This window comes from Falco cherrug, chromosome 15 (genome assembly GCF_023634085.1).
Source record: "Falco cherrug isolate bFalChe1 chromosome 15, bFalChe1.pri, whole genome shotgun sequence".
NCBI lineage: Eukaryota > Metazoa > Chordata > Aves > Falconiformes > Falconidae > Falco > Falco cherrug.
The window spans coordinates 21,136,480-21,156,385 of NC_073711.1; the positions used below are offsets into that span (position 1 = coordinate 21,136,480).

The 19,906-nt window shown below is 34.6% G+C and overlaps 1 protein-coding gene across 1 annotated transcript in view; it reads left to right on the forward strand.

The window, feature by feature from the left end:
* CHM (CHM Rab escort protein) overlaps positions 1-16,798 on the forward strand; it is a 70,162-nt gene extending 53,364 nt beyond the window's left edge. The window contains exons 10-15 of the mRNA XM_005435832.3: positions 533-637; positions 1,696-1,759; positions 2,688-2,784; positions 6,446-6,538; positions 9,869-10,035; positions 14,722-16,798. Coding sequence (XP_005435889.1) covers positions 533-637; positions 1,696-1,759; positions 2,688-2,784; positions 6,446-6,538; positions 9,869-10,035; positions 14,722-14,916 — 721 coding nt within the window. The 3' untranslated portion in view covers positions 14,917-16,798. The remainder of the gene's footprint in view (positions 1-532; positions 638-1,695; positions 1,760-2,687; positions 2,785-6,445; positions 6,539-9,868; positions 10,036-14,721) is intronic.
* The last annotated feature ends 3,108 nt before the right edge of the window (positions 16,799-19,906 follow it).

The following is a 19,906-nucleotide window of genomic DNA, read 5'->3' on the forward strand; positions in this document are numbered from 1 at the left end:
AGCTCAGAGAAATTCTCTTGGAGCAGTCTGATGCACACATTTCCTTACATCTCTTAAATTAATTTGCCATTTGTCAAATATTATTGTCAAAATAAACTTGTTTTTGGTAAAGCTTGCTGACTGGGAAAAAAACAACACTGCAATAGAGTAGCATCTACAAAATAATTCACAGTATTGCTGTTCCATGTATCTTGAGGTAAGAAACATATGATGTTTTCACATAAAAGCAAATGCAAGTGTTATTAGCTTATATTTAGTTTTCCTTATAAAGTGATAGATCTATTAATGTTCTGATATCATTATCTATAATAGCATTGCATGTAAGAGATTGTATATACCCCATAGAATGTATACATCTAGGATTTAGTTATCAGTTTCAGTTGTTTCAGGGGTTCACAGGTTAAAGAAATGTGTAGCTAACTTATTTGAAAGATATAAACAATGTGCTATATAACTCAATTTTGAAAACTTACATATGCTTTTGTTACCTTATATCTAAATTTACTAATTTTTTTAATTATTTTTTTTACAGATGCAAAGCTATTGTGGATCATTTTGGACAAAGAATAAATGCTAACTATTTTATTGTGGAAGATAGTTACCTTTCAGAGAGCATATGCACAAATGTGTGTTACAGGTATGTAATAAAACAGTAGACATAGTAAATGTCTTTAAATAATAGTGTGTAAAGTACCCTGCAAGTTAAACTCTTACGAGATTATTGTCTCCTGCTTTATCTTCGCAGTACAGCTTGGTTCTGTGCCTAGTTTTTCTCTTCTACGATATACTTGAGGATGTACTGTATAATCTCTATCTTCAGGTTTCCTTAAATTGTCCTCTAAATCATATTCCCCTTTTTCTTCTAAAAAAAAAAAATCCAATAGCTCTAAGTGCATTAGGGATTTCATATTTTTTCAAAAAGTGTTTGGAAGGTGGAGATGCCTATTGTGGTTCTTGCTTTAAATTTCTTCAGGTTTAGAAAAGTATTAAAATTAATTGTTTTCCGTGATTTTTTTGTTGTTGTTCTTGCCAAAAGCTTGGATGTGTACTGCCTTTGTCTTCAAAATATTGCAGATAAAATATTAGCAAAACTGTAGTAGTAGGTGCAGTGCAGAAATAATGACAGGCAATGGAGGATTACAAACTTAAATTCATGAACTCCGTCCCAGTGTATTTCCCCTTAATCCAAAGTGTCCCAAACATTTTAAAACCTTGCAGTAGGCATTGCTGCTCTGACTCCATCAAGAGGACGTTATGGAAGATGGTAATCAAAATACATTTTCCATGTTTCATATTGAATCTGTGAGCAAAATGCATGCATCTGTGTTCTGTTGCAGTCAGTTCAGAACCTGCACAGAGCACAAGGTTTTACGTTTGTAACATGAAAAGTCATGTAATATGCTGCTACTAATCTTGATCAGATAAACCAAGTATCTTTTAAAAAATTAGAAGGTTATTCAGGTAGTTTTATATAATGGCAGTGGCTCATTCATTCATCATCATTTTTGTCATTGAAAATACTACATTAATGTTCCAGATGTGTTCCTGCTTCAGCAACAGGTAAAATATCCCACTAACGATCATACTAATAAAGATTATATGGTTAAACAGCCTTCCCACAGTATCATGTTTGAATCCAAATTGCCATTTTTTTATGTTTTTGTGAAATTCCATAATTATTTTATTTTCTTGTAGGCAGATCTCCAGAGCAGTGCTCATTACAGATCAGTCTGTACTAAACACAGATTCAGAGCAGCAGGTATGTATCAATTTTGTATCACTTACCTCTTTCTGATTTTTGTGTATTAATATTTAGCTGGTAGGAATTAACGCTTTTGTTTCTGCTTGAATCCAGCTTTTTAGTCGGCTCTCTGTACTGATAATTGTTTAATTCCTTAATCTCTTTAAAAATATCAGGAATTTTATTTTAGTTTAGTTCAATTACTTGCATTTCCCTGTTTGGTTCTCACTATATTAATTAACAGAGTTTCTAAGCTGCTGTCTTAAAGGCAGTTCATTTTGCTTGCTTTTTAATAAACTGTTACCGTTAGTATTCTGTTAACTGTTATTTACTTGTCTAAACTTCGTTCAAAGTTCTTTTGGTTTTTTTTAACATTCACTTTTGATGTTCAGAGTTCTTACTGTATACTTTCAGATCGTTCTTTAAGTGTTTCTGCTTCATCAGTCTTTGCAGACCTTAATTTTAAAGGATTTTAATCTGGGTTGTTTCTTCTGTACACTTCCTGTATTCTTAAGGGTTAAGCAGGATCCACAAAGTAAGAACACACATGACAGGGTAGGCTGGTCTTCCTGTCTTGCCACTATCAGCCCTGCATGAAAGCACTCCAGTCGTCCCCACCTAACATTCCTCTGCCCAGTGTTCACAATTTTACAGTCTCTTTGCCAACTGAGTTTCTAAACAGTCATACTTTTGGAAAGGTCTGTGATAGGAGGTTTTCTTTCTGGTCCACAGCTGCAGACATTCCTAACAAAGGTGCCCTTGCTGACTTGGGTAGAAATTCTTGAATGTTCAAATTCTGCAGGATTGATTGCACAAATTGTTATAATAAACCAGAAAACAAAATTGTGAAACTGCAGTTATTTTTCATCTTTACTCAGAGTTGTGTTGGTTGACTCATCCTCCGTGTTACTCTGCCTTAACATAAGCCACTCTTTCTGGCTGATAGGTTTCCATTTTGACAGTGCCTCCAGTGGATCTAGGGAAACCAGCAGTTTGCATCATTGAGTTGTGTTCCTCAACCATGACATGCATGAAGGACACTTGTAAGTACAAGGTGTATGTAATCATAACTATTTTTCCCTTTGACTGTGTCAATGAGAGGAAGAGTCCATTGTCTTCATTCTGTAGCAGTTGAGCTGTTTCATATGGTGTAGAGATCGTACTACAATTCTTGCATTCATTTTTTTTTAAACTACATATGATCATTATTTATTTAGAGTCTTATTGTGATTTTCATAGTAATAAAGTATATTGTTGTTTATTGTCAAACAAATCAAACATCAAATGTTCCTTTTAACAGTTATGTGGCTAATAAGCTTGATAGTTGTAGTCTTACTAGTACTGGGACAGTATTTTGTTTACTGTACAGTCATTATAAAATAGCACCAACAAAGAGCTTTTTGTTATGACTGCTGTATTATTTTGTAGATAAAATATTAGAATTCAACATTTTTTTTTATTCTACAAGATTAAGACAACCGAAGTTTTAGTAGAGTGGCAGATAAGGTTAGTGGAGAGCTGTAGCAGACTTTCTTCCCCACTATAACTAGCTAAGGTTGTGTCTTCAAGACAAAATATTAAGGTTTTTGTTTAACATTTAGAAATGTTTTCGTTGTAAAGTTTTCTGCCAAGAATTTCACTTACCGCTATAATTAAATGACCAAAACCCACCAAAGTATTTTCTCAAATAATTTCTGAAAAAAAAACTGTAAGCAAAAAGGCGGGATCTTAGTTAACATAGATGCATGGGGTTTTTTAATTCTTTCAGACTGCCTTTGAAACCTAAGAGATTCTTTATGCTGTAGGACTGTGTGGCCTCATGAAAAATGCTACAGATTTTTGTTTTCATAAGGATAGGTTCTCAATATAAGCATCAAGTACATTTCAGTATTATTTCTAGCAGATTATTTTGGAGCATATATTCTTGTTTCTTCTGCAGTGTCTACTTTTTTCTTAATCAGCATATACTGAACAACTAATAACTAGGTTAATAGACTTATTTTCATTTACACAATAATCCATTTTTCCTTCAGTAGATTTAAAAAATACTCTAAAGTATGTGAATCTTACTGGTAGTTTGTCATCAAGTTTTCTTGAAAATAAACTACCTTAGCTGAACTATTATATTGAAGTACCTGAAGTACACTGTATTTGGGGGCTTCTTATCTTCTGAAAGTTTTGGTAGAGCTGGGATTATGTCCCATTATGAGATCTGGAGGAAAGGAATGCATCATGATATATTTGAGTGAAGTTACAGAAATTCTTTAAGAACTTTGTTGTTGTCGTCTACTGCATTAGGTTCTTTAATTCTAAAAATATGAGAGATCACCTTTCTAGAAGGAACATTCTAGTATTCCATTAACGGTTTTCTGTGACTGTTGTTGGTATTCTATGTGAACTTGAAACAGATGAGCAAAAAAAGTTCTTGTTGAGTATTTATTTATCTTTGCAAATTCTTCTTCTGAATGCTGTTAAATAGATTAACAATTTGGGACACTATGGAACATAGATAGAATTAGAGGTTACCTGACATAATGCTTTTTAACAAAAAATAAGCAACTGTAATACTAACCAATTTGTTTTACTGTTACCTAGGCTTGAACTCAGTTCTTTGCATATGAAAAAAGAGGGAACTAATTAAGTCATTCAAAGTTTATACTTAAATAATAAAAAAAGATAAATCTGCAATTAAGAACTTAGTGTTATAAAACATGTTGTTAATATTTATCCTTTAAATAGCTGATTCGTGTTATTTAAGGGTTCACAAAATACATACAGCAGGAAGTGAAACTAAGGGATTGATGTTCAAGTAGATATAAATTATTAGTTTCATGCAAATTTCTGCTGTGCTGAAAAATTAAGATTTCTGTTATTTACTTTTCTCCATAAATTCTTTTCATTTCAGAAGAGAAGGTACTGTGTTCCTTAATGAAATTTGTCTTCATGTATTGAAATAATATAATTCTTTTGTAGGTACAGCTGAGTTCTAGTTATAAGGCATATTTCATAATTTTTTTTAACTTTTACATCATTATCTGTAAATGGGTTTTAACCTGACTGATTTCTCCTTCAAACAATTATTTAAGATAAGTATACAAATACATCTACTCTTTGATCACACTGCATAAATGACAGGCACATAATCTGTATTGCCAGTTGAGTGGAACCAAACTCCTTCACTTGCCCTAAAAATTGAGACTGTAATGATGAAATCATGGACTAAACTCATCGTTCTTCTTGCTAGAAGAATTACTTGAAGACAAATGTTGGCAACCACTGTAACTAATGCAGTTATACTTCAGTAAATCAAATATAATCAAAATATATACTGATGACTGTGACTCATAGTCATAACCTTAAAGATAATAAAAAAGACTTTATAGAAAGTAAATTATGTGAACTTTGGGGATTTATAGCTGGTTTTTTTGAGGAAAGAATAGATTGTGTTACCATGTTTGCCATTATTAACATTTAGTTAAGGTTACAGGGAGGCTTTCATTATCATCACCTGTTTTCTTTTACTTTTTTTAGTACATATTCCTTTTAGAAGGTTTGGCTTCGGTTAAATAGTTAAAAAAATCTGAGTATAATCTCTGTGTGTGTAATCTGAAAGAAGAGGAGCATGAAGTGTTAAATTTCTTGTTCTTCTGGAGTCAGTGTCAAAACTTTGTGGCATAACTGCAGCCAGGAAGTCATTCAAGATATGTACAATGTACTTGTAGGTAATGACACAAACGTAGCCAGGCTTCAGAGTGAAAGGAGAAAAATGTCATATGGAGTTAAAATATGGGTGTGGGTGCCCCATCCCTGGGAGTGCTCAGGGCCAGGCTGGACGGGGCTGGGGGCAACCTGGGCTGGTGGGAGGTGTCCCTGCCCCTGGCAGGGGTTGGGGCTCGGGGGGCTGTCAGCTCCCTCCCAGCCCAAACCAGGCTGTGATTCTATGAAAGTAACGCCATAGCTATACATTGCTGTTAAACTGGTCAGAAATGTGTGGTCATGAATTAAAAATTAATTGGCTTAAACTTTGTACAGAGTCTTCATGATCCTCTGAAAGATACTTACCTGCTGGTAAGTTCCCAGACGACCATTCAGTAGCAAATGAGTCCGGTAAGGTGGTTGTATGAAAAGCTTTAAGATGAGGCTTTTACATTCTGAATGAATGGATGTAAAATCAGGTGGATAAAGCAGCAGAGTAGCTGGTTCTCTATCTGAATAGAGACCAGTGGACCAGAAAAGAGGTTAAGAGCTGCATCACATGATTATCTTTTCTGAGGAGTCAGCAACTTCAATAGTTTGAAAAACAGAATAAAGGAATAATATGTTCCATGAGGAATCTGTTTATCAACTTTAATTTCATGCAAACATGTATATGAGCAAGAAATCTTAATATCAAATGTGCGTTATTCAAGCAAAAGTGTGGATTTTCACAAATACAGTATTGGATTTAGTGACATTGATTTGCCCATGCTGTAAGGTGAATTTTGATTCTATAGTTCCACAGATCTGTTCTTGCGGTCCAAAATCTTTTCGTGTCATCATTTTCCGATACATGTTTCCATAATACAGTACTCCTCTGGCTTAAAGCAAGCAATTTATATGAAGAGCGGTGATTTCTAAAAGCCTGCTGTGCCTTTTAAAAATTGTAATAAATGATATTTGTATATGTGTATATTGGTGATTGTAATTTGTGTTCTCTTTTAACAGATTTAGTCCATTTAACCTGTCCATCAACTAAAACTGCTAGGGAAGATTTAGAGCCTGTTGTACAGAAGTTATTCATTCTAAATATGGAAAAAGGTAAAAATAAATAACTAAAGCATTAAGAGATTATTTTGCAAAAAATCATTTTACCCTTGTAACTAAAGTATCTATTACTGAACATCTGAATCTGTCATCAGAGTCAGCATATGGTGAGCTGCTATTTAGATATTAGCATTTCAAAGTAAAGGAATCTATTTTGAGAGTGAGATTGATTAGACAGATGTCAGATTTTTTGTATTTCATGATCTAATGTTCCAAGTCTTCTTAAGCTGTGATTTAACTTCAGTGTACAAGGGCCATGGCTGTAAGTGTCTAGGAACTTTTGACTTTTTCAGGCTTTTTTCATGGAATCATATTTGCTTCTCAGCATGACTTTCCAAAGGTACAGTAATGAAATGAAATACTTGTGAATCTGGATTTTTATGCTGTCCTGTTCTTAGTGATTTCTATCACTTGGGTATCCCTAACAAAAGTGAGCAAACCCCCAAAAGTTGGTGAACTGCTTTTCTCCTCCAGCTGCCAGATGTGCTCAGTGCTGTAAGCTTCTTGGGTTTCTTTTGTCTTCACTCACTCTTAAGACTGTTGCTCATCCTTTTGTTATTACCTTCAGGTGCTTCCTTGTATGCTGTTTTTAGTTGAAATAGTCTGGATTCTGCTTTAAGCAGTAGAAGCTTAAAGTTCTTACACACTGCAGTGTTATTAGGAAGATAGATCACTGGTAATCTCCAATAATAAACTGTTTGGCCCTAAATTGAAGGAAACCTTACCAGCTACTTGCATGAGCTTTGACCTCAAGATGGAGAATTTCACAGTCCCAGAGGAAAGCAGCTGTTGACAAAGAAAGCAGTTGCTGCCTAGAAAGAAATTGTCCCTCAGATACTTTGAGCAAGTTCCACAGAAGTCTTTGAAATTTAATCACATTTTTGGTAGATGCTCATGGAATAGTTAGTATTCACATAGAAGAGGTTGCTCTGTTCTAACCCTGGCAGAGCATTTTTAATTGTAGTGTGCACATACTTCAATACAGTAAGTCGTAGTTCTTCTATGAGAAAACAATACTTAGCTGTCAGTGGAAGTGTTTATGTTTGTATATACACAAGTTAATAAGATGTGGAAGTATTTTATAATAGTTGTAATTGGTTTGCTTATAATATTTGCTGTTGTGCTTCATTCATGAGACATAACATGAATTCAGATAGAATTTTCTGTTTTTCCTCTCAGGGCCCTGTAACCAAGAACAGTGTTTCATGAAGTGTTGAGTTCTGCTTTTCACAAGTTTGGTTTTCTGTGTTCTTTTCCATTTTTACTTTTTTTTTCCCCTCTACTTTTTCATGAAAAAGCAGATATCTTACTGGTTTTGTTAGAGAACAAAGTGCTTTTAGTAGGAAGTTGTAAATAACATGCATTTCCTTTCTTGCTTGCTTACAGGAAAGGCATCTTTGACGTCTCAAAGATGTAAATCTTTTACTAGGTTTGTAGTACAAGAGCCTTTAAAAAACAAATATGTAGAATGCAGCTAGGGTTTGTAAATAGAAAACTATTACACTGACGAGCTGCAAACACTTTTCATGTTTATATCTGCTAATTTAAAGCCTGCTAATTTCCAACTTCTAATATTTATCATATATCTTAAATGTTCAAGACAGTGCCATGTGTTTCAAAGACTCAATTGGTGAAGAAAAGATTAGCTTGCAGTTTAGTGTCTTCTGATCATTTGAGGGGGTTAGCATTAATCTTAATGTTTAAAGTGATCCAATTTTGAAATGATATATTGTTTAGAACCTGACTGAAATTCTTCTGTAGAAACTCTGTGATCATAGGGGTCCTCAGGTGCACTGAGGCACTGAAAAGCTAGTTTTCACTGACACATAGGCCTTTTTATCATCAGGATGAGGTAGTGGTCGTATTTTAATTAAAATGTCAGAACAAATACTGTTGGAGTTATTGAAAATGAATCACCAGATAAAGTGAGCACTGGGCCATGGCAGGTCAAAGAGGCAAAGTCACCTGGAGAAGAGGACTCCATTCATTTTCCTGCCTAAATGAGGAAGAAGTAACTTTTATGAGCAATGTGAACTTTTAAATATATTAAAGAGCATCTTGCCCTGTATTAGGGCTCAGGCTTTCACAGGCTGATGAATTTAATTTATATTTCAAACTGTTCAGTATGGTTAGCACCTATTTTTTAAAAAATATTTGACAGTTATAAAAAGGTACTGAAGGAATAGCATAGATTTACCTCTTTTTTTCTAATTCAACTGCTTTAAAATACTGTTTTGAATGCCGTTGTTATCTAGAAGTTTCTTCCTTGGAAAGAAGTAAATCTTGCAAGGTCTTTTACAAGCTTCATTTATTTTAGAGGAAGTAAAATACCAAAAAGGGGACAGCAAATACGCCAAACAAATAGTATCTATTAAGCTAAGAATCTATGTTGTGTATTCCTCCATTGCATTCTGCAGCATTAAAAAGTGACCTTCATCTTCCCAGGGGTTTTTCTGCCTGTGTACAGAGGGGCTGTGTGAATGTGCAAAGTAACTGCAAGAAGGTACAGGTGGTGAACAAGCAAGGTGTAGTTTATGACCATTTTGTATTCATAATGAGTCTTGTAGCACAATAGAAGTCCTCAACAAATGTAGATAAATGTAAATTAATCTTTTTTTTTTTCATTTAGCAGTATTTCCACAGTTTAGAGATTCTACAAACTGCATATCACACATCTCAAGTAGGGTAATTCTGGGGTTTGGTAATACTTGATTTGCAGTTAATCTGAGGGGGAGGTATTCTTTGTGGATTTTTCTTTAAAATTTCTTGTTATTTAATCCATGAGCAATAGTTAGTCTCCTTAGATTGGCCTGAAGATGTTCAATCCTAAAGCACACAAAGGTCAGTTATGAGAAGAGTTCCCATACAAAGATGAACTATTAAATGAGGGTGGAGGGGAAAGTGTACATCAAAAATACCATTGCGCATGGAATGCAATAGCCTCAAGTTGGCACAGCCTGTGGAGGACTTGTTCAGACTGTCATATGCTCATGGAGTTTATCCAGAGTAAACTAGATAACATGAAGTAGAAAGGTGTTAAATTTAGACCAAGCTTCTTGTTAGTATGCTTTTAGGTGATAATTGGTTCTTATGTGGTATAGTCTGTACAGAATAAATAGTTTACATACCTGTAGCTGTAAAAGAAAAGTATGATGAAAGACTACCTCAGAAAAGAAACCAAAATTAATTGGCTTTTTAAAGAAAAATAATTTACTTTATTACAGTAATTCCATGTTAATGAATTGACTTTTAGTATGCTGGATTACATATTTTCCTTATTACACCTGGACAATGATAACAGGAAACACTTTTTCTTCTTTTCAGAGACTGAAAATGAAGAACTGCAAAAACCTAGAGTCCTCTGGGCAGTTTACTTCAACATGAGAGATTCTTCTGGAATTGAGAAAAAATCATACAATGGCTTACCTTCAAATGTTTATATCTGTTCTGGACCAGACTCTGCTTTAGGAAATGACTGTGCTGTCAAACAGGTTGGGCAGATCATTTTTTTTGATTGCAGAACTTGAATTTTAAAGACTTAAGGAAGTCAAATAAAGGGAACCTAGAAGACAGCAGTACCTGAAGATGATCTTAGTAGAATGGCTACTTGCTGTAATTCTGTGGAAAGGGAAAACAGTCAAATAAGTCGGAAATATAGATGATAACTCCCCAGAATATGTAGTCTTTCACCTGTAAGGTTAAAGAGTGGGTGCAGTAGTAGAGAAGCGGTACAAAATTAAAGGTCAGAAAAGCCTGTCTGCAGTTTCAAGTTGGAAAAATCATCAGAGTATTTTAATACCTACAGCACATAGTCACAAACCTAAAACTTACTGGGGGAAAAAACCCATCAGAATTACTAATCTGGTCTATTAAGCTATCTGTCTGAGTTTACCTTCTCTTTGCCTTAGTATCACTGTATTTAAAAACTAGGGTGTAATTGTGTCTCTGAAGGAGCTGAGGGGAATGTCATTCTATTTGTGACCTTGACATAGTATTTGGCACCAAATCACACTCGGTTCTGATTTTTAGTTCTCAGTCTTTGCGTGTGTCTACCATAGCTAGTTCCTGCTAACTAGAATCCTGAGCTGAAAACTACTGGCAGCTTGCCTAGTAGTAGGCATAGCATAGCAGTACTTAAACTACTGGTGCTTCGAATGTGAAATGGCCACCTTCTGTGTTGGCAATAGGCAGAATCTGCAGGGACACTAGGTTTTCAAGGGTAGTTATGTGGAAATTCACAAAGAACTTAATATCGTACCTCTCATTGTGCCTTCTCTGCTACTGTTAAGCTGAAGACAATCATGAGAATATGTAGCTCACAACTTGTTCAACAAAAGGCAGCTACGGGAATGCTTCTCCATTGCTCTTTTATTCAGAGATCCATCTTGGTAATGAAGGTGTAAATTCTTAGGCAAATCTACCACAGCAGTCCCTGCGGTGTTAGGGTGCTTTCAGAGCTAACCCAAGAACACTTTTACATCTTTGTAGGATTAACTGGCACTAGTCATTTTTAAAGCTGTTTTTTTAATGACCATGTTCAGAGAATGTGCATGCCATCTTCTAACCAGTTGCAGGATTTTTTATGACAAAGTCGTAAACCTCTTAAAAATAAGCTTTTAAAGTGGAAAGGCTGACATAGCTTGAACTGTAGGGTCAGAACAGTATAATTAAGGGCTAATAGTACCCTTCATTTTGCTTTATAAGGCAATAATTTGCCTCCCAAGAGGATAAAGAACTGTAAAAACAAAAAATAATGCAAAACAATTATTATGGTAGCAGTTTTAAACGGTGAATGAGTTCTTTTCTAAATGAGATCTTCTGTTATTTAAAACAGTGCAAGTTAAAAGCTGTTTAAATACATTCAAAACCCAGCCTATTTCTAATTCTTACAGCCACCTTTCCTAGCATTCAACTTTGTCTTACCTTAAGAGCTCTTTTTCTTTCCAGTGAGTAATGGTATTGCAGATCAAGCTGTGTTTTAGGTGCTGTAGTTAGCCTTTGCGTTAAATCTGTTGACCATCAGTGAGATAGATGTTAAGCAGATCTCAGAGGAGGAACAATCAGAAAGAGCAGGTAGAGGCTACATGGTTTTGAACCTGGTTTAAATTTTGAAACAAATTGTCACTAGAGTGAGAAATATTTTAATCTCAACATTTTTATAATTTAAAGTCCTAAGGGAAAATAAAAGTGAGGGGCGTGTGTGAGAACCAAGTGAAGGACAGGCTGAAGATAAAGCAAAACTTGCAGTTTGAATACACCCTTCCCACACAGCTTGCATGTACCTTCTAGACAGCTGAAGGAGGGAAGCACATGTAAGCTGATGTGCCTTCTATGCCCAAATCACTTTCATCTTCCTAGCAATGGGATGGAAATCTTCAGACGTTAAATATTTACAAACTCATGTATCAGAACACTTTAAAAAAAAAAATAAAAAAAAATCACTGTGTGTGTTAGTCTTGGAGATACCTTGGAAAATTGAATTATTTTCCTTTAATCAGTTCTGTGTTTACTGTTTTAATGATACTTCCCCTGATTTACGTTTTCATTACCATTAGTATTGCTGACTTCTATATGCCATGCTGTTTGTTTGTATTGATGAGACATTATTTAGAAGGCAAGACGCCACAACTTTTACAGATGATTAGCCATCTACAGCTCAGTATAGAAATTACTTGATTCTTGTTTTATTTTAATCTAGTGTTAAATTGCTAGTAAAATATTGAATTAATTTTGATCTCTGCAATTACTTACTCTGAGGATAGGCTAAATAAAATGTGCCATTTACGATTCCATTAAATTCTGTATGTATGGGTCAAGTAAAGCATCTGACTTTGAGTTTTCTATTTTTCAGCTGCTACAAGCTGGCACAAATTATTGTGTCCTAAAGTAGTAGTATGTTCCTTGAAGGAGTTCAGATTTCTGAGGCATCTTCATGTTCATAAGAGGAAGCAATAGAATTGGCATGGCAATATTTGTCCTTTAACCTGTTTATGTTTTTTTCTATATCTGGAAGGATTTCGGCGTTAGTAAAATGTGTTGTATTTCAAACTACTGTGAGTCTGGTAGTGTTCTCTGTAAAAGTTGCTATGAATGCCCATACAGCTTGTCTGCATGCCATCAGGGTATGTAGCTGGGATACAGTAAACCAGTAACAAAACAGAGTTTTATTCAAATTCAAACAGTTATTAAATTAGAGTATCCACACACTTGAAAGCTGGTACACTTAGTTACCAAATATTGAAGGAACTATTTACTAACTTAATTAGTTACAATAAGTATCAAGGTGTAATAACAAAGGAGCTGTTGTATTATTATTGGTCATTCTACATCAGCTGAATAAAACTTCAAAAATTGGTAGACCTGAAAGCACTCTGTACTATGAAGTTCCTCAGTTATAATCAATGCCATGATGTCCTGCGTAACGTATTGAGTATTTCCATGTTCCACCTCATAATTATGTGACTATTTTTGGAGTGGATATTTGCTGACTAATTGGAGTTCAAATAATTGTTGAGAACTACTTAGGAAATGTTTTGTCTGCTCTAGTTTGTCACACGTGTAGTGTAGAATGACACTTTTCTTCAGTACTCTATTAAATACAATAATAGTTGAAGTATATTTTCGGAGTCTCAAGGACAAGTGCAGACATGAAATAGAAAGTCTTTCTCTTGCCTTGAAAAAGTTAATTTGTATACTTTCTGCGGGATATTTTTATCTCCTTGGCCCTTAGACTTACTAGACAAGGTTTTGAAATTACAAAACCGTGTTTTTGAAGTAGAGAATAGATATTTTTTTTTGTATTTTTTTATATACTAATATAAATAGTTTTAAAAGAGTTTTAAGTGGGTATGGAAGAGTGACATTCAGGACACAGAATGAAAAATTAAATTGAACTGAGAGTAGACAGGGTCGTTTAAGCAGTTAATAATGGAGTCCTACATCCATGTGCTGGTGATACAAATCCACTGCTGGTGGGCAGTGAAGTTTATCACAGAAAGCTGTTTGGTACATGCTCAATGATGTATTAATCTGAAAACAATTCCCTCTTGTCCAGGGTTCCACATCATGTAATCAGCCTTTGCAGTTGGCATTAACTGACCCTACTGTCAGCTTTTTCAGTGCAGTGTCTGGTAGCGGTATGAATATAAAGATTAAATGTATTCTTGCCTATGTGGGAGCTCTCATCACAGGTCGTCTTTAGGGCATAGTTTACTGAACAGACAAAATCGAGAGGCAATATTCCTTTGTCTTTAACAAAGCTCCTTGCATTCTTGTGGGTTTTTTTAAAGGCATTTTTTTGGTTCATTTTCTCCCAGGTTTTGTAGTTGTATTCTATATGTTGTAATAACTACCCTGATGTTATCAAGAACACATTTCTTTTTAACATCTTTCATTGCAGTGGTCAGAAAACTTGACTTTTTGTGTGTACTTAATTTCTAAACCTCAATGGCATGAAGAGTTAAGTGGCATTGCAAATTAAATCCTTGAGCTATATCTTAACGAGTAACTGAATTTTTATCTAATAGTTGCTTATGCATTTCTTTTCAGAAAGGCACAATTCGTGCACATAGGTGTATGCACAGAATACGTTGAAATAATAGACATGTTTTTTGAGTAAGTTAGAAATGTATTGCATACAAGTATATATTTTTAATTATAATGTTCCACTGGAAGAGAATAGTTCTCAGCTGAGCTATGTATGAGCTGTTCAGAAAAAAAGAAATGGAAATTGTTTTCTAATTTTCAAATTTAAGATGGACACCCAGGGTTTGCTTGTTATGGGAAATGGATTCTTCTCCCAGAAAAGAGGCAAGATCTTTCCCATGCTTTGCATTTGACTTCAGCTAGGGATATTTTTATAGCGGAAAAGATGATTTTGCTGGCAAAAAATTATCTTCGTTGGTCTCAATACAATGTAGAGTACCCAGCATTTTTTAATGCTCTATGCTGTGCCTTTCCTAGTAGAACAACGTAAAAAAATAGATTGCTGCTTCTTTTTTGAGGACTGCGAGGAGGAGTGGACTTCCTTTTGTAATTGTGTTTACAATACTGTCGAAGTATTAAATCACTATTGATTTGAAAGAACAGAGGTTAATCTTAAATATATGTAAACTATTGCTGCAAGGTATTACATTTCAAGGTAAAGTTTATTTTACGCTTCTTTTTTTCCTGAATAGGCTGAGACTATTTTCCAAGAAATGTTTCCTACAGAGGAATTTTGCCCACCACCACCAAATCCAGAAGATATTATTTATGATGAAGATGAGATTGCATCAGAAGAGTCTGGAGTCAGTAATTCTCCTGAATCCTCAACTGAGGAAAGCAGTAACAGAGGTAGTACTGCGGTTAAGAAGGAAGATAACGAAGAATGAATTAGCGTTGTTCTCTTAGTAGAACAGGAGGTTGACCCAAACTAAAATGTAAGGGAGGAAGGGTAAGAAAATGAGATTTAAAAACCCCATAGCCGTATTATTTGCAATTGCCTTACTTTCCTTAGCTTGAATAATCTTTCTTCATCTAATAATTTCATTGATAGCTGAGACATTTCTAAATAGTCTAGGTCTACCAGATCGTGGGGTGTTTGTAGCTAAATAAAAAACACAGAACAAAGCATTTGAATTTAAAATGCTAAAATAGGATTCATGATTTGCTGAGATAATTTGGTTTTGATTTACATCATGGAATAAATCCTCCATCTTTTAAACCGACAAGAAAAAAAAATGTGCAAGTTTGCTTACCAGTCAGAAGATGATCTTCTGATACTACGTATCAGAGTTCTGCTAAAAATCATTGGATTTGTGCTAATTAAACAGTTGAAGGTGAGCTTCACAACCTGCCCTTCAGAGTGGTTTTATGAATGGAACTTAAAGGCAATAATACTGGCGGTTCTGGAATGGCTTCAGAATATGTAATAGGTGTAATATTTAATTTGTATAATGAAGAATTTCTTGTACGGTTTTGAAACTGATGCCATAATATAAAAAGCAAGTATAATGTAATAGATGTTCCTCATATGAAACTACTTTACATCATATTTTTTTTCAGTAAGATCTAATAGATCATTAGTGACATAATTTACTGTAGTTGGGAAAATAGCATAGTTTAAACTTAATTTCCCAACAAAATTTAAAATCATAAATGGATTGTACCTGTTGTTACGTTTCCCTGGACTTCTTGCAGTGTTTGGGCCTTTAATAAGCCAGAGGTTAATTTTTTGAAGTATGGTGTCTGAGAAGTTCAGGTGATCCTTAAATGAGGTTTTCTGTGGTGGGGAGGAGGAGGGTTCAGCTGATCATTCTAAAGTTTTGTATTGATCCTGGTTAATAGGATTAAAATTAGCGTAGTAGCTGTAAATTATGTGTTTTGTAATGATAAAGCATAAACCATTTATATAATAAAATTTATTGAAGTATTTATAAGTAGTTTATATGAAAAATTACAAAATGAGAAAGCTGTTGTAAATGACCATGATAAACTTGCACATCTGAACAGTGCTTGAAATGAGGTACTCAGATGATGAAAAATATTCAGGATTTACTTAAAGATTTACTTTAAAATGTACACCCAGTAGTTCAGCAGACTATCTAAATAAAGAGATCGGTGGATTTTGATGAGTCGGGGTTTAAACTGATACACGAACGTAGATATTCTAGCAGTGCGTAAAGACTGTATGTAAATAAAAAATGCCATTGAGTAATCAATTTTCAGCACTGCCTGAACTTGACACACCCAGGCTTTTGTACAGTTTCGCATTGCATGTGCCTGCCTTTAAAATAGCTTCATGCCATAAAGGTTAATTTATTTTTTTACAGCATAACTGATACTGTTAACTTTACTTTGCCTTGCATCATAATACATTGTCCAATTTGCATTTCAAAACCCGTTTCTTAGTGTTTACGTTCTTTGTTTATTGGATAGGTACCATTGTATGTATAATCCCAAAGTCCTCAGAAGACTATGTCGTTGAAATGTTCCCAGTGTTAAACAACAGTTATCTTTGGATGCTTGTGATTGAGCAGTTATTTATATATAGTAATAAGCAGACTGCCTTTTAATTTAGCTGTAATTTTTATGTGTACTGGAAAGCATGAGTATATGGTAATTGTATCAAACATCTACAGATCTGTTGAAGAGCTAAGTGGAGGACCTAGTCCCTGTTTGTCTTTCAATAATAGGGATCATGGTTGAATTTTTCATCTTCTATGTTTACAAGGAAATCGTTTGATGAAAATTAAAGGTTTGCTTGCAAGTGCATTTTTCTGTGTTTTCTTTCAATTGCGCAAGAAAAGCAGTTCATTTGTTAGCTGAGATTTCCTGGTAATTCTGATGTCTACTTTCATCATGTTGACATCTGTAGTAAGATTGAAGTTTATATGTGTGACAGTATGTTGATGTAAGTTAGCATGTGTGTATAAAGTAGTATCTTAGTGCTTTGTGTCCATGTGAAGCAAAGTTTGAAAATATTGCAAATTTGATTTTAGATAAGACGGAATAATCACAAGTTGTAGGCTATGACTTTACACTACATTGATTGCTTAAAAACTGTTTTCATGTCTTGTTCGTATGGTGAATGGAAACATAAAATGTTTTTCCTATGGTACTTGAGTACCCAATAGCTCACTTGCAATAGCAGTAGATTAGACTATTGATCTTTGTATTTTACAGAAATCATGCACTGAAATGCATTTTGTTCTTACTTTAAATTATTTAAGCATACAGTGTAAGGGTTAGGCTTACTTGAAGTAGTTTTTAAGGCTTGTCATACAGGATGTATTCAAAAGATAACATGACTTTTTAAAAACTGGCAATTTATCAGTAGGATTATTAATAAATCAAGTTAAAGAAAGATAAGGTTAATTGAATTTTTAAACAAGTAGCTGTATTATCCTTCAAGCACCTTGGAGCTCATACAATATTCACACCTTTTTTTTCTAAGATGTGCTTTGATATGTTTGAATTCCTTTTTTAATGAGTACTTTCTTTTTGAGTTGGTTAATTGGATTAACCCTTAATATTCAAAGAGTCAATTTTATGCCATTTTCCCTTCTGCTGTTCTATTGCCTTATCTGTGGGACTGCAATTAGTTACTGTTCCTTTGGAAGTATTTTCAGCCATGAAGCTGCTACGTCTGCTTTTTTTGGTGATGATGATGCTTAGGACCATTTGACAGGTAATCATTAGAACTTGGATCCTTGCAGACTATGGGGTCTTTTCTCCTATCATTGCAGGGGGATTTATGTAGGTAACTCCTATTAATGTTAATGGGACTTGCATGTGTAAATCCTCCTTGCATCAATGGGAAAATTGACCCCTGAAAAAAAATATCTTCATGTTAGACTTGCTGATTCAGAAATGTCCAAGCGCTGTCAGTCCCTATGTGGAAATATGGTGGAGCATTTGCTTTGTGCCGTTTCACTGAAATGCTCTGAAGAGAACTTGGGGAATTTTCAGGGGTTAAGTCTTCTATATTGTGTTTTATATTTTCCATACACTTCCAAGTCTTGTCAGAGTAGATTCTTCTAACAATTCTTTTGAAGTAGCTAGTATCAGTTTCACTTTCTGTACTCAGGAGGTTGCGTGGCTCTTTTTGCTTCAGATCTCGCTGTATTTTAGGCCCCTCTCCCCTCCAGACCCTTTAACGTCAGCATTGTGAGTTGCAACAGCTTAATTTCAATAACAGTTTGCAAGTGAAATATTGATTAATGACAACTCAGAAGTATTAAAATACTGGTTTCATACAATAAGAGACTAGGTCACTTACAATCCATAATCTGTTAAAAGGGTAAAATTAATTTCAACAACACTTTTCCATGCTGGGAGTGGGAAAATATGTGAACTACCCACTTTCCTTGGGTGGTGGGAAGAAGAGAGACAGACAAATGGAAATAACTAAAGCAAGATTGTTACACAGGGAGGGAGGATGAAATGGAGGCTGTTTGTCATAACCTTCATGCTCCAAAATCAATTGACTCTTGCACTTTTATTTCCCATTTTGCTATGTGAGATTTCTACACAATTTCTAACAGTTTATGGACTATGGATAAAAAAATATGTAGGTGCTTTTAGGAATGAGGCAACAACAATTAATCAAGGCTGGAATGACATAAGTGGAGTAACACCTGGCTCATGCACTGAGGACTTGGCAGTACAAATAAGAGTATTGGTTGGGTTTTTTTATCTGTGGATATGTTTATCTATTCTTTATTCTTTGTTGCTCAGTCAGGTACTACAGTAGATCTTTTATATAATCCTCTGCAGTACGTTTTGGATTCTTACCTATTTGACAATTTTATATCAGTAGTAAATCTTTACCTTAAAAAGTAAAAATTCTGGTGTCAGAACTAACTTAGCTGCTCCAGAGAACTCTCCTAGCTTTCCTGCCATAATGAATGTTTTCTTCACCCATTAATTATCAATAAGCTCTGCAGATTCTGGTGGGTTGTCTGCTGTTGACTTTTTTTACTTAGGATTCTGTGACTGCAATTAATGCAGTTGCTAATTTTCCAATTAAGGGAGCAATTTACTGGGATCACGTCATGGAACTTAATTTACTTGTGTGTGTGTACAATTTTTAACAGCATTTTTTTAAAATAGTATTAATTAACTTTGTGTGTGTGCCTCTATATAATCTTACGACAAAATTTTTAACTCATAAAAGTTTATCATTTAAACTTTTGCAGAAATGAACCACTGTAAAATGTCCAAAAGTTAGAATTACCTGCTGTTACCAAAACTATCAGAAATGTGTGTGAGAGTTGTGGTGGCAGGGCAATTGCTTGCATTCCTTGGGTAAGCACTAATGCGAAGTATCTTTGGTAAGATGTAAAGTAGTTGTGACACTGGAAGTTTGAGACACTGATACAAAACGTTCGTTTATTGCAACCCAATTTAATAGTAAGTTTGCTTCAATAATCAGATGGAAATCTTAGCTTAGGTTTGTATGATTTCAAGAATAACTTTTTTAATGTGATAAAAAGTTACCATAGAGGGATACTTTTAGCTGTAGAGGCAAGTAGTAGGAAGTGGTCAACCATGTGGAATTCATGTTGTCAGCTTCATATCTAGCAAAAAATTACTTTTGGTAGAAATAGAGCTTAATAGCAATTCCACCATTATGTTTATTTACAAGCTGCCAGTTCCTCTTTGTAAGAGTGAATGGTTCTTAAAAATCTGGATGGGGGAGCCAGGCAGGAATGCTGTAAATCCCCATGACATTTGAGATTTAGAAAGTTGACAGTGAAGTATCAGGAAGATGCAGTTGTTGACTGCATGGGAGTTCTGATCAGAGGAGACTTTAATAGAAAATACTCTTCCTGTCACAATTCTAACAGACAGTATATTTAAAGCTACTTGCATATATTG